Genomic DNA, 16,235 nt, shown 5'->3' on the forward strand with positions numbered 1-16,235 from the left:
TAAGTCAAAACTCCTAGTTGAATTCTTACAACAGGTTGAGACACACATTCAAACAACCAATACAACACTGATGTAACAATATAATGAATCATCATAATCAAACTATCGTTCGACTCTTCAAATGTTCTAGACATAAACGATTGAGCAGTTTCGACTAGAGCCCTTCATGATCCTTGGTGATCTGATAAATTTTCTTCGAAGTGAGAGTTGTCTTCTCATTTCAAAATATCGAGTAGTGTCTGGCTTTAGTTTTCTCCTTCATTTTTCTTAAATTTATTTTAATATGTATAATATATGATTTATTTTAACCACATAAGCCTTGCAGAAAAATATTGTCGTCAAATAAGTAATACTAAGTCGATTTAGTACTTTCGGGGTTAAAAAAAATGACAAAAAAAATTATTAGTTAGTAAATAAAAATCAAATTTCGATAAATTACAAGTTTAAAACTAAAAACATATAGAAGTAAAACCCTAGTTCTCCCCATTAAATTAATTTATAATCTTTTTACCCTAGATTAAGCCGACAGATCAGCCAGACATGCATATGTTAAATTAGCAATAAGTTTAGGTGAAGCCCTTGATTCTAGAGACATCAATAGGGAGGACAATAGCCTCGAGCGTTGAGTTCATTATTGTAGACATATAGAATTTAAGGGGTGTTAGATGGAGGCTTTAAGGGGTAAAAAAAAATGGTTTTTAATTCGACGTTAAATCTCACTTTTATTAATTAAAATTATTTCTAGCTTTTACTACTCGCCCAAATATATAAATATTTATATAATTGGTTTAATTTGTACTGTGACTTTCTTCAAATATATATTCACTTAATTTTTCCCAAAGAAATTATTTTACGTTAAATATTTTATCAACCCTCTTGAATATTTCATGGAACTTGACCATTTTGTGAGTTGTCACCTTTTAAAGACATTGCAATAATCGAGACCATAAACCCCCCCGTGGAACATACGTTACGTCTTTTAGTTCCACATGGGATTTAATTCCTTTATTGTTTTTTTTTTTGGAATTTAATTTTTAATTATAGTATTTTATTATAGTAATTTTTCGAATTATTGGATTAGTATATTACGGTCAAATTCGAGTGCAGTTTGACTGCGGAATGTTTACGGCATTAAGCAATAAACCAGAGGAGCGAGAATCTCCTATCAGTATTTTAGCTTTTGACTCGTTTATTAAAATTTTCTACTAATGTGCACTACTTAGATTGAATTTTAAAATCTAAAGAGTAGGAAAATATTAAAAAAAAAAAAGATGAAAAAATTTATATTTTGTAGGACCGAGCGTTTGTTGTTTTACCAAAATTTATAGTTGCTGATGATGATGCAACTCAAATATTCTAAATCATACAACAACCTAAATGCTTTTATGGATATTTTGATAACTATTAATTTTTAACTGTATATGAATAAAACCCATAGTGGCTTTTTGAAGATAAATCCTTGTATAAATATGAAGTCTAAAGATTTTGAATTAAGTTCCTATAATTCTAAAAAATAAAGATTTATTATTTTCCCAAGTTGAAATTAGTAGCTAACTTAGTTGCATTTTAATAATCATAATTAATAATGAGACATGATAATTGATTCCAAGTTGTAGATTTGGCTCAATGTCAATGCTTAGACAACATAAGTTAGATCTAGTTGTCATGATATAATTGAATTTGATAACTAATACATCAAATCTAAACTAATGACTAGCTTATCAAATATATGTATGTATATGCGTATATATTTCAAGAAGTTGATTTTTATCTTTCTTTTTTTTTTAAATAATTGTATTTTAGACTCAATTTCCATAATGGATATTTTTGGCATATAAATTCTATAAATATGTATCTTAAATATGACATTTGTCTTGTTCCAAATGCGATACTAAGGGTGCACACGAGTCAAGTTAAATTGAGTTCGATTCGTGAAAATAACAAGTTACTCGATGATAATTATGGTTAAACCCAATTCATGGTTTAAGCCTAGTGAGAGCCTAACCCAAATTAGGGTGCAGAATTAGCGGGAGCCGATTCTTCAATTATATACTTTGAACACACTTTGGAACAAGTCGTATGGTCCATGAACTTGTGTGGAAGAAGCGAAAATTGTGAAGGTGGAAGGAAGGCTCATTCAAGAGGGGAAAAGCTTGCCTCTTATGGTTGATTCTCTAATTTTGGGATTAAGCTAAAGTGTATGTTATGTCAAGAATAAATGGGAAAATGAAAAGTAAATTAAGATATTGCTGATAAAACACGAAAACAAAGGTCGTCGTGGATGTTTTTGGAGGAGGAGGGGCAAGCCGCAAGCTCATAGCTCGGGCGAGCCACGTGCAAGAAAGATAGGAAGAAACTGTTGAATGTCATGAGTAGGCGAGCCTTGGATGAATGTGTGGTCCTCTATCACATGAATATGGTTCCTCACCTCATACTTGTGGTCATCATATTTTTTCCTGTAATATTGGGTTTGCGAAATTCATTATTGAATTCATATATGTGGTCATCATATTTTTTCCTGTAATATTGGGTTTGCGAAATTCATTATTGAATTCATATATTGTTTTTAGCGACGTCCTCAGCTGCACCATTAACCATATATATTGAGTCTCGAACTTAAACATTAGAGAAGTTACGTTGTGATACTCTCCTGACCCTCTTATAACATTCCGATCATGATTTGGAAACACGAACCCAAGTCGATTTCGGATCTTAGAAAAGAACTGTCTGATTTTAGTATCACTTGATATCATGCTCTAAAATATTTGTAGTATAATAGAGTTCGAACTCAACCTCGAATTTGAAAAATTTTAGGTTTTTTATTTTAAGTTTAAATTTTGTATTTATATCGATGAAAATATCATTAATTTATTTATTATTTAAAGAAATCATTATATACAATTATTCGAGTAGTTCGAGTAGAAACAATTAAAACTCGAACTTACCTCAAGTTTAGTGAAATCAAGCTCAAATCGAGTTTTGAATGAATCGCTATTAATAGTTTGATCAGCATACATCTCTATGTTATGCTATGTTCAAATAATAAAATAGAGGACATTTATTTGTATTACAAAAAAATATCATAAATATGAATCACACCAAATGACCCTGTGTGGGTGTGGCAAGTTAAAATCTTGGAAAAGATGAAAACAAAAAGCAAAAAATAAAAAAATGAAAAAGAGGAAAAAGACAGGTGTGGAGAGTCGCACAGATTAAAAAACCCTCACTCCATAACAGCGCTCTCTCTACTCCTCTCCCCCATCCTCTCTTTTCAGTGTCTAAGGGAGGAAAAAAGGGCAAAAAACAAGCAAACGAAGATATGACAAAGAGCTCAAGATTCAATCTTTCGTTCTTTCCTCTCTCATATATAAGATAATGAGCAGGGGCTCCTGTGTCTTCTTCTCAGAAGAAGATGGTTTCTCATTTTCAAGAACAAGAATCCCTTCTCCAAAATTCGATCTTTGATACCCTTTACTGCGAGGAAGAGCGTTTTGATGAGGATTTGAGTGTTGGTTCTGGCTTCAGGGTGTCGGAAATCGATGATTTTAATGAGATTGGTGGAAAGCCCTTTGCTTTTCTTTGTGAGCGCGACCTTTTCTGGGACGATGACGAGCTTCTGAGCCTGTTGTCTAAGGAAAAAGAACAAGCCCATTTGGGTTGCGATGCGATACACTCGGATGGGTATTTGAAAATGGTGAGAAATGAGGCCGTTAAATGGATGTTAAAGGGTACTGCGTGCTATGGATTCACGGCCATGACTTCTGTTTTTGCTGTGAACTACTTTGATAGATTCATTGCAAGCGTTTGCTTCCAGAAGGATAAGCCATGGATGAGTCGGTTGCTTGCCGTTGCCTGTCTTTCCATCGCGGCAAAGGTCGAAGAGACGCAAGTGCCTCTTCTCGTAGACTTTCAGGTGCGTTTCTTCATCACCATTTATACCATTGCTCGTTTGCAATATATATGCTTATGTAAATGCCTCTAGCTGATTTTGGGCTTTCGCTTTTGTGTATCTAAGGTGGAAGAGTCTAAATATCTATTTGAGGCGAAGACTATTCAGAGAATGGAACTTTTGGTGCTTTCCACTCTCAAATGGAAGATGAACCCCGTGACTCCAATCTCATACATTGACCACATTGTTAGAAGAATGGGTTTGATTGGAAGCCTGCATTGGGAGTTTTTGGGGAGGTGCCGGAGTCTCATTCTCTCTATCATAACAGGTATGATATAGGTTGTTTTGCTGTAAAGATTCGACCTCACTATTAGGAATCGAGATTTTAATCCGAGATCTGATGTGTATTGATCTGTAATTATGTCTATCTTATAGTGATTTTTTCATGGTTCAAATGACTTGACTTCTGATGCAATTGTACTCATGAATGCAGATTGTAGGTTCATGCGCTATATTCCTTCGGTTATTGCTTCTGCCACAATGCTAAATGTTATTAGAGAGATTGAGCCTTGTAAAGTTTTGGAGTTCCGTAATCAGTTCCTGAGTTTGTTCAAAATGAACAAGGTTTGCTGAATTAATATGCTTTGGTGTTTAACATTGAGATCACGCCTTGGACTATACACCAAGATTAACATTCTTGATTGTGAATCATATAAACAGGAAAATTTGGACGAATGCCATGAACTTGTAAAGGAGATATTGGATGGTCATGTCCATAAACTTTGTCACAAACGCAAGCATGAGTCCATACCAAGCAGTCCAAGTGGTGTAGTTGACGCCTATTTTAGCTCTGACAGCTCTAATGACTTGTGGGCCGTTTCATCATCTGCTTCATCATCGCCAAAGCCTCTGTTTAAGAGAAGTAGAGCTCAGGATCAGCACATGAGGCTGGCTTCACTAAGCAGTCCCTGTTGGCGTGGCTAACCATCTTCTCATTGAACTCTCATTTGTCATTCATCTGATATTAGCCATGGTACTTCATAATTACTTTTTTGCTATGTTTTCTATCATAAGTCAGTCCAATTATGCGACATTTCAACTATTTGTTATTGTAATTCTTGCCAATCCCATGTGACGGGTCGACTTATTAATTTAACAATTGCCTCTCGTCATCTCTTTGATTGGGGGATGGAGAGTAATTTTGAGATTTTTGTCTTGAGCAATATTATCACAGACTGAGTATCTAATTCATTACAATAATGTACCTCTTTAGTTGATCAAGGATCAGAGACAGGGATGGGCGTCCCAAGTCTCTGGTTGTTTTTTCAAAGGAGGAAATTCTTGATATAAAGAATGTTTTTCAATGTTGGACAGGTTGGCAATCGACTGTTTTTCTTCTTGACAAGTATCTCTGTTATAGCATGTGGAGCCATGCTTTTGAATACACGGAAAATTTGTTTTAAATCTTCTATGTTTATTGTCTCATCTTGTGTTGTGTTCTGTAAAACATGATGTTTGCTATGTGTTTAATACACATAACACATCTTGAACATTCAGTTGGTGTTGTGTAGGCCGTAAAATATAGAATAGCAAACAATTTGCACCGGTAAATGATGTTGCGAGTTGCGACCAGACTTAACTCGTTTAATCAGTTTTTTCTTGCTTGAATATGGCTCAAGTAGCAGAAGCACACAATTTTAAGGAACAATCTAAATGGGAGGTGACATTTTCTTGCTTGGTTTCTATCCAAGTGACAAAAATAGAATAATCTATAATACGAAAGGCTACATTTTCCCATTATTAGCTTTGTTTGATTCCATTTGGATTATAGGTTAGATGATTGGATTCTGTATATATGTGAAAGCTTAACTGTGGTCTCGCACATGATATAATCTCAGTGTTTTCCAACTGTTCCTTTATATTATGTTTTTAGGCCCCGTTTGGTTTGATGGATAAAGTAGGTTTATATTATTTAACCTACTTTATCCCTCGTTTGGTACGCGTGATTATTTAACCCACTTTATCCCTCCTATGAATGATTATGTTATATTAGGCAGGTTAAAATAATACCTCCTCACCCCCTAGTATTATTTATCCTACTCTTAATCCATCCTATTTTTCCAATTTTACCCTTCTCTTAAATTCAAACTCACCATCACTTCCCGCCGCCTCAACGACCGTCGCCGGCCGACCGCCGCCCCCCGCCGGCCGCCGACCGCCGGCGCCGGCCGAAATTTCCGGCCGCAGCCCCCCGCCGGCCGTTTCCGGCCGGCCGCCGCCGCCACGAAGGAGAAGGGCAATTTCGTCTTTTCATCAAAAAATTCAAAATTATCCTATATTTAAAAATCTTATCAAACATAATATTATTTTACCTCATATTAATCCATCCTACCACAATCATTTTCTTTATCATTTACATACTAATCATTGGTTTATCTTATCCTTCCAACCAAACGTAGCTTAGTCTTTTGTAGAATTTTAATATGGTGATTAAAATATTAACTTCAAAGATGAAGTATTTAATGTTAAAAGATTTTAATATTTTTTCTACATTTATTCAAATTTTCGAATCCTAATCTCCCTACTAATCGATAAAATTAGTAATATTTTACTAAATAAATAAAAATTCAACTGAAAAAGTCATTTTCATTTCGCTAAACCCGAAACTCCCACAATCTGTTGCTGCTATTTAACAGCATAACCCCTTCAATCATTCTCATTTTTCTTGAAGAATAAAAAATAAATAACAGACAATTATTGTATTTATGTTTGACATTTACTGCTTTAATATAGGTTGTTTTGTTTGTATAATCTCTTTGCTTAATGTACAAAGTTATATGGATATTGATTGTAAAAATAATCACGGTTTATTTTGTTGGATAGCACCGTATTGCTGCTATATTTTGCAATACTCAAAATCTCATTCATTTGTCCTCCTTTCTTTGACATGAATCTGTCATTTATCTTAGTTTTCCAACTTCATAAAAATATTTAATATTATTTCACGAGTGACCCAAATATAATATTCGTCTAACAAAATTGATATATTAGACAATCTCACCCAACTTTTTGTGTTCATATTAATAGTAATCATAAAACATTTTATAAGTTAATTTTATATATTTTAAAAAAAAATTCATCCAATCACAAATACTTGATATAAAAGAAAGTAATTGTTTTGTGTGTATTATTACCAACACAATTTAATTAATAGCTTGGGAAGAGTATGAAATTACATTATTATAGTCCAAAATCAGCACAATAACTCACATATTTCAGTAGAATATTCACAGAAGAAACGAAAAGGAAAAAAAATTAATATCATCATTACAATTGAGAATAAATGCATGATGAAGAAAATGAAAAACATGGGATCTTCTCAAGTGATTGGAGGACTTCTTTCATTGTTGGTCTCTTTTGTGGCACACAAGATATGCAACCATAGCCTAGCTTTAGGAGTGCCAACAAGGCATCTGTGTTACCCTCCATGTCAGCACGAAGTGCCACATCAGCCATCCTCAACACCTTCTCTTTGTCTTCTTCTGTTGATGTAAGTGCCCCGATCGCTAGTCCGTGTCCTATTTCCTCGGATACGATGACTTTTCCGGTCAAAAGCTCGAGGAAAACCACGCCGAAGGCGAACACATCCCATTTCGGATTGGGCTTAAGACTTCGTAACGATTCGGGAGCATGATAAGGTGAGATTCCCATCACACTAGGGCTCGGGCTCGGAGTAGGCCCAGTGGAACAGTCCTGAAAGCTGTCCCGCGAGGCTGTGGATCTCTTGCTCCCAAAATTCCGGGCTGATCCACCAGCTAATTTGGAACTATTATCGTCAGTTACCAGCCGTGCGAGCCCGAAATCTCCTATCTTAGGCTCCATGTTGTGACCCAAAAGAATGTTACTGGGCTTTAAGTTTCCATGTACATGCTTCTTCTCATGGATGTAACAAAGCCCACGGGCCACACCTTTTGCTATCTTGATCCGCATTTCCCAGGGCATATGACCAGGGGGAAAACCAGATTTTCCTGAAAATAAAGACCCAAAATGCGCATGTAGGTATCTAGAAAGATTCTATTTGTCTATCACCAGTCCCTTTCCATGCAGATTAAATATAAATTTTTCCTGATGACAGTGGACTTAGCTGTCTTGCGCACGGGAATTAGATAATAAGCAACTGCCGCTGGACGAAGGTTGACTTGGCAATAGACACACACACACATATGTACATTTCAGGTATACCTACTCCATCTCCATCGTTGTAAAGTTAGTCAAATCCGAGCCATCTTTATATAATTAGAAAAGCGAACATAAAATATGAAAAAGTTATATAGATAACATATATGTTGACCCAGTATATTATATTTGAAAACCTCTACAAGTACAAGCTCCTATGGAGCTTATCCAGCCGAATTACAATGGAAGTACCCAAAATACGATAAAATTTGAAGTCTAAATTGTTTGCTGGCTGTGGCAAAAGTGGTGTGAATTCGATCCATTTTTCAAGGGTAGTTGCGTTGTTCAATCAATGCTAGCGTATTTATGTTCAACTCAAGTGCGACAATACCAATTAAAATCTCGTACTACTTACTACTTGTCCGTTTTATTCTTAAAATTTTATACCGTCGGAATATGTAAATTAAGTAGAGTACTTACTGTAACGCGCATTAGCCAGGCTGCCATTGGGAACGAAGTCGGAGATAATCAACTTCTCATCAGAACCCCAGTAGAACCCTCGAATCCTGATCAAATTCGGGTGCACCAATTTCGCGATCACTCGGATCTGGTTCTCGAAATCACTGAACCGCTCCAATCCGTTTTCTCCAATCCGGCGGACGGCGAACGCGGTTTCGTCTTCGAGCACTGCTTTGTACGTGATGCTGGACCCCGATGAGCCCAAAATGTAGGCCGAGGCTTTGAGCAGTGTCTCGAGCTCCAGTTCTTTTTCACCGTCAACTGTTACCAGAGATCCTTTTTTCTGTTCTTGGGGACTGTGCATTTCGTGATTCCTTGGCGGGTTTTCGGCTTCTTCGCTGTAGGAATTCGTGGTTACCGAGGATGTCTCTTCTTCATCTCCTGCGGATGGGTGTCTTTGTTTCTTTAAGCAAGTCCATGTTCTCAGCCAGTTGTCTTCTTCCGAGGATGATTTAGAGGACGTCCAGGCGAAGTCTTTTCCACTTTCTGTTTCCTTTTGATGGTGATGTCCGGTTTCTTCTTTTTCTTCAGATTATACACGTAAATGAAAATCGATGCCAGGATTAGAATCCCAGCAGCGTCTCCTATGACTATTCCCAAGATTGCTCCAGTTCTCAGCCTAGTTCTTTTGCCTTTAGGTGGAGATTCAGCATCTCCGCCACCTGGTGCGAAGGTTTCTGGGTCTGAGTCTATAGTTTTCGGAATGGCAGCAATCGCAGGAGGAGAGTCTGGTGCAGAAGAAACATTAGGCTGTGTGGCTGCGGAGGATGGAATTGAACATAGATTGTTTAGTGGCTTCCCGCATAACCCCGTGTTGCCAGAGTATGAATTTATAGCTTGGTTAACGAAAAGATTGGAATCTGGGATCGGGCCTGTCAAATTATTGAACGAAAGATCTATGATGGCATTTGTGGGGATTTGTCTCCCAAACTCCGGCGGAATTTCGCCGGAGAGTCTGTTGAAGGAAACGTTAAAATACACAATTCTAGTCCCGCCAAAATCTGGGGGCAATGATCCGTTTATCAGATTGAAAGACAAATCTAATATACGAACCGAATTAAATCCACCAGGAATTGAACCAACAAAATAATTGTTCTTCAAAGAAACAACTGTTAAATTCGTAAGAGCTATCAAATTTCGCGGCAGGCTCCCCGCAAAAGCATTGTCGTAAAGATTAAGAACCTGAAGATTCTTCAACGTCCCCACTAGCTCAGGAAACTCTCCAGTGATCATGTTGTTCGAAACATCCAGAATTTGAAGCTCGGAAGCGCCGAACAGAGATTCAGGAATGGAACCATTAATGGAATTGCTCGAGAGATTAAGGTATCTGAGATTCTCGATCATTCCAAGAGACGACGAGATCGATCCCAGAAGCCCGCAACCCGGGAGTGACAATCCCGTCACCCGAAGATAAGCTTCCGCCGAGCCCCAAGTCCCGCAATTGATCCCATTCCATGAACATGGAGTCTCATCAAATTCATTCCAGTTCCGCAGAACTCCGAAAGGATCACTCAAAATACCGTACTTGAACGACAACAAGAGCAGCCCGTCAGCGTTCAGCCCGAAACATCGAGCCCGAAGCAGCATAATAAAAGCAAAATTTCTCCACCGCCATAAATGGAGGATATCGAAATTTGGAGAGCTCATGATTATGCACCACAATCACCCCACATGTCACATCTTTTTTCCCCTACAGAAACAAGAGAAAACCACAGGTAAACAAGAACGGAGATTTTCAGATAAAATCCAACGAAATAAACTGGTATTTAAGGTAGAGAAAGGGCCATGTGAGGAGGACGTAAGTGTGAAAGAAGATGCAATATATTGAAGGAAGAGTAACAGCTCACCACTTTTCTTACGAAAAATGCTCTGTTCTGACCTTGGCGATAGTATATATTAATGAAGGTGATGCTACTTCAAGAAAATATTAATGATATGACACTCATTTCTTTATTTTTTATTATTTATTAAGTTTAAGCATATTAGAATAACTGTTTTTGGTGTCTTTGGTCTGTTTTTTGGTTTTTCTATTTTGCCCCTATTTGATATCAAAATTACATTTTTGTTTTTTTTTTAAATTTCAAAAAACATTTTTGTTTTTTTTTATTACAATTATTCAAATAGCACTTTAGTACCTCGATAATTTGTCAAATTTCATTTTAGTCCATAAATAATTATAAAAAAAATTGTACACACACGTACCGCGTGTGCATAGTAGCTAGTATTATATAATATGATGATATGAATATGGGGGAGAATGGTATCTTAGCTACGTGACATGGAGGTCAAGTCAAGAAGTGTCCTTTATATATATATATATATATATATATATATATATATATATATATATATATATATATATATATATATATATATATATATATTGGGCTGTCCTGATTGGGCTTAAGTCCGTATCCATTACCCATTACTTATAAAACTTTTCCAGCTCAGACACTGGAGCTTTTGACTTCCCAAAATTAGAACCTAAGACTTTCTGGACTTATATAAATCTTGACAACAAACATTTACTCAAGCATTTGGCAAAATAACTTTGTGGATGAGACCCGAATAATACAAATAGGTTGATGGTATGTTATATTTAAAGTAACATTTTTTCAAATGATCAATTCGACAACTTGTATTAAAATATCGAGAAAATGTTACTCTAAACATGACACAAACTGAATTGCACAACTATATATGGATTTATATAGCAACTTATATGAACATGAATTATAGGAATCCATTATTTCGAACATATATCTTCGACCAAAGAGAGATCCGAGTATCCAACTTGGCAGCAATTCATCATAAAATTATAGAAGCCAATAGCTGATGGGACAATTTCATTTTTAATAATTACCCAATAGATATTGTCATTTCTTTCTTTATCCACTGAACTTCCAAATTTTTGTAGTGTGTCCACATATTTATTTTCGTTTAGTCAACTCATGCCTGAGAATTGTTTCTAAACCTCGGCCACCCATTTAAAACAGAGGAGACAATTTTCCCCCCTCGTGAGCTTTATCTAATTCGATATATTTTTTTTATCTCAAATGTAATGAAATTAGGGTTTTATATCATATTATAAGTCTTTTATATCATATTTTAAATCAATAATAAGATCGACTGAAGAATAATCATGGAACAACAATAGACCGGTTATTAAAATATTGAACTTCAGTGAATTAAATCGAGTTTGATCTACAAATCAAATGAGAACACTCAAAATAGTATTTCGTAAAAACTTATTAAATATTTAAAAGATATGTAAAAATATTTTTGGTTGAAGCTTTTTGTCAAACACTCAAAATAATATTTCGTAAAAACTTATCAAAATCAAGATTTCTAGAGTTTCTAAACACAACATTAAATATAGTTAATTAAATTTAACTGAATCATGCGTAAGATCATATATTTATTTCTGGCAAAAAATAGTGTTTAGTAACAAAAATATACATCGAACGATAAATACACCGTTGAACTTGATAGTTTAATCGATATATGACAAAAATCCACTTAATGTATCACACATACATGCCTAAAAATGCAAAATTTTCTAAAATTTACCATCACTTTGTCCCATGATGGGAGGATGGAGTATTCGTGTGTTATCAGAAGTTATAGTTAGATGATTCAAATTTGTTAAATTGAGTAATAACTCAAACGTAATTAGCAATCATTATTCTTCATCATAATAATTAAACCGACTTGTAATTTTTGTTTTTAGAATATGTGATCTTAATTAATTATGATATTAGTTGTGAGACATAACTTTTTTTGTTTCCACAAAAATTATAATTAGCAAAAACTATATAACTTAAATATTTTAAATTATAGAACAGTCTTGGACTCCCGATATGGGGGCTCTTCCAAAAAGATAGATAATTATTGATACCAAACAATGACAGGCTTCATACTAGGAGTTCTTAGATTATCGGGTTAATAAAATTTTTTTGGGCCAATTAATTAGATATTATTGTATTGAAATGGAAGGATAATTACAGATCCTTAATCCGATCAATGTTTTATATTTTATATGTTTTACGCAGAAGATGGATCTGATTTGAATGTTGGAAACATTATTAAAGACAGCTTTACGAGTAAAAAAAACGTTGGTATCATAAATTAATGGGATCTTCAGAAAATAAATTAGTTTAATGGGTTAGATTTAGAAAGTACTAAAACTTTATTAGCCATGGCACATTAAATATCAAGATTATTAAACATCTAATAAATATTTATAACCTATTTTTCCACAAATTATGGAAAACAAAATATAATAAATAAATTCAATTAACATTACGTAAAATGGAAAAAATAAGAATAAAATTTGTTTATCGTATTTTTTCCTCATGACGTTTTTTTATCTAATCTATTTTATTCTCACAACTGCATTGATGTCATGTCAACATCACGTTGAAAAAAAAAACTAAAATTGACAAAAAAAAAAAACAAATATAAGGGACTAAAACTGAAATTTAACAACATAAATTATCAAAATCGTAAATAGACAAACATATATTATAAAAAAAATAACATATAGAAACTGAACTACATATTTTGGATTTTTTTTTTTTTTTAAAGGGAGAAATAGAATCTACATATTTGGGATAACTGAAGTATGTTTTTCAGCATATATGCATGTTAATGAAAGAAAATTTTGGAAAATAACATATAATTTGTACACGAATCAACCTTCACGGTAAGGTCGATCTCGGTATAGGAAGGTGGGTGATAAAACCTTCCTCCAAGGATTTGGCCATGGGTGGATCCTGTTGTTTGAAAACACGAAGTTTATATTGAAGTTCAGTTAAGTAAAAATATTTGAGTTTTTACTATTTTTTAGAACTGAGGAAAGAGTTTGTTATAATTAAATTTCAATCTTAAAATTTCGTCCCAAACTCGAGATTTTTGAGTCGGGTGAACTATAATTAATCGTACGACAATTGCGTATGTTATGAAAACAGTCGTCATATGATGTTTGGGTTCTTATATAGTTAAATTTCTTTTGTTCATCCGATTATCGAACACTAACTCAAGAAATTGAACATAAATTTTTGACTTAAAGCTGAAAAAAAAGATGGCACGTGTTTGATTCAAGCACTATTTGATCATTCCTCTTGACTTAACACGATTTATCCTGTATGTAATTAAAGTAACCTGAAGTTGCCATAATTTTATTATTGCTTTCGATTTCCTTGGAAATCATAAATAAAGGGCGATGGTGGGGCCATGGAAATAATCAAATTAATTTTGGTGTAAAGGTCAAGGAAAATAATGATATAATTATACAGGCTCAGCTGTGATCGCACGTGGTTTGCCGCTTGCTTCTTAATTTTATCTAAATTATCGTCAAATACGCAGCCCAAAGAGTCGAATGTATGGGAGTTCGGAGTCCCCTTCTGAAAAATATGACAAATTCTTCTTTTTCTTTCAAGTTCATAAATCCAGAGTGTAACATGTTTTTTTTATTATCATATAATTCCGGTTACGCTTCGGACCTAGATCTATGCATCACGGTTCATACAACAATGATGATGTCAATAATAATTTATTATTATTGAAGTTTTTCAAATAATGACTCCAATAATAGGAAACATGTGATTAAGTATATGTACTTTTAAGTATAATAAATAACTCATGATTATCTAATAAAATAATTTGAACACAAATCTAATTAGATGAATAATTTCAGTTGAGAATAAAATAATATTCGTATCAATTAAAAAACTCTATGATTTTTCCTCTCTTGTTTCAGTACTAATAAACAACTATTTGGTAGCCCACATGTCGTTTCATTTATTAAAAAAAAAATTACATTTTTTCCCAGAAAAAAATATATATTGTACATCAAGTCTAGGTTCTCACATTAGAGGAGGGGGCTACGTTTCAACCCATCAATGAATTTTCAGCCTATAGACTAGGTCAACATTATACTAACTGTACTGTGTTTTTATATATATATATATATATGTAGATCTAACAAATATAGCCAGAGACGGAGATAGGTCACTTGAGTCCAATTGAAGCGGCCCACAAGCCCATAATACCGTTCAAAACGGGTAACCACACACTGCCAATCCACTAAGTGATTGACGCACTCATGCTCGTTTAGATATATAGAATATCGAGCTCGATTCAAATTTTTATTATGCTGAAGCTCGGCTTGTTTGAAAATTACAAAACTCTTGAATAGTTCGAGCTCGTTTATCATGTTTAATGAATTCGGAAAACGTATTCATCATCCAAAAAAAGGCCTAGAAGGTCTATAAAACAACTAAAATAATAGAGAGGAAAACAAGGGATCTCAATGAAATAAGATGCATTAAAGAAGAGTCGAATAGGGTGTTAGTGAATGAGCGAGTTGTGGTGGAAAAGGTATTTTAATCAAATTTATAATGAATAAGCTAAGAAACGAGGATATTAAAAAAAAATTGTACTTATTTCTATGAAAGAAAAATCGAGAGAAACGCATTTAATACGATATACATACACATACAAAAAGAGTCATATCCATATTAGGGGTGAGCTGGAATTCATAAATATATGGACATATTATATTGGTTGGTCGGTACAAATTAACTATAAATATAAATCAAATATACATGGGCCTAACAACTCGACCCATTAACATCCAAAAATGTGCACTCTGAACTGTCACAAGTATAAGAAAATGAAGTTGTGCATTTGCAAACAACGGTAGCTTTTGAATTTGTGATAAGTGTTCGATCCTAACAATTAATATCAGAGCGAAATCATAGCTTCAAGTCTCCCAAGTAACATATCAATGGTAAAGGGAATGCTTGGTTAAGCGTGGATGAATAAAATAATATTGAAATGAGTGACCTCCTGAAAAGTTCTCGTGCGTTAAACTGCTAACGTCACGCCGCTTGATATGGTCGTCTAGATGAGCCATAAAATTGTGATGCAGATCTCAACGTATATTACTGTATCTGCTGAGGACATGACCGATAGTAGAGAAATTGTAAAACCGAAAGATATGAGATAGTACCAACAGATAGACACACACCTCCATGTGACACATAGGTCTGACAGTCAGACCCAATATCACCCAAGTAGCTACATTATGTGTTGTCACGATTATAAGAAAATAAAGTTATATTTTGACTATCAACTATAATTTTGGACATGATAATAAAGTATTGATCTTTACACTCTTTATATAAAAGTTATGGTCCCCTTCGCATGCCACCAAAAGGCAGGACCCAAGATTATGATCCACCCGACCTAAAGTGGCCCGTTTTATAATTATTTGTACCCACAAACTAACCTAATAAAGACCTTGACCATATATTTTGTCCTATTATGACTTCTTCCTTTTTTTAATATCTTCCCATATTTTATATAATTATTTTCATGTTTATTATATATTTTATTGTGGACACACTTTGGGGGTTATATATACATATCAACCATCAATTAGTACCACTTTATTAAGTTCGTGTCTGATTTCATGCCTTATTTTGTGGGAAAAGGGCATGTTAAAGTCCCTCGAACCAAAAAATATGATACAAGAATTTATGTACTACAACATTTGGCTTCTTTTATGCAAATCAATTAAATTTTAGCCATAACTTCGAAAGATTTAAAGTGGCTATATCATCTTTGGCTGCTTTGATGTACATGC

At 34.4% G+C, this 16,235-nt stretch overlaps 1 protein-coding gene and 1 pseudogene across 1 annotated transcript; one reads left to right on the forward strand and one right to left on the reverse strand.

Annotated features, from left to right (window-relative positions):
• Positions 1-3,201: 3,201 nt before the first annotated feature.
• On the forward strand, positions 3,202-5,096 carry LOC140822616 (cyclin-D3-2-like). Its single transcript, XM_073183411.1, has 4 exons — positions 3,202-3,913; positions 4,016-4,217; positions 4,383-4,513; positions 4,610-5,096. The coding sequence occupies exons 1-4, from the start codon at positions 3,413-3,415 to the stop codon at positions 4,871-4,873; spliced, it is 1,098 nt and encodes a 365-aa protein (XP_073039512.1). The 5' UTR covers positions 3,202-3,412; the 3' UTR covers positions 4,874-5,096.
• Positions 5,097-7,074: 1,978 nt separating this feature from the next.
• LOC140822628 (probable LRR receptor-like serine/threonine-protein kinase At4g37250) lies at positions 7,075-10,488 on the reverse strand (annotated as a pseudogene).
• Positions 10,489-16,235: the final 5,747 nt, after the last annotated feature.

Source organism: Primulina eburnea, unplaced genomic scaffold (genome assembly GCF_022965805.1).
Source record: "Primulina eburnea isolate SZY01 unplaced genomic scaffold, ASM2296580v1 ctg973_ERROPOS1174311, whole genome shotgun sequence".
Lineage (NCBI taxonomy): Eukaryota > Viridiplantae > Streptophyta > Magnoliopsida > Lamiales > Gesneriaceae > Primulina > Primulina eburnea.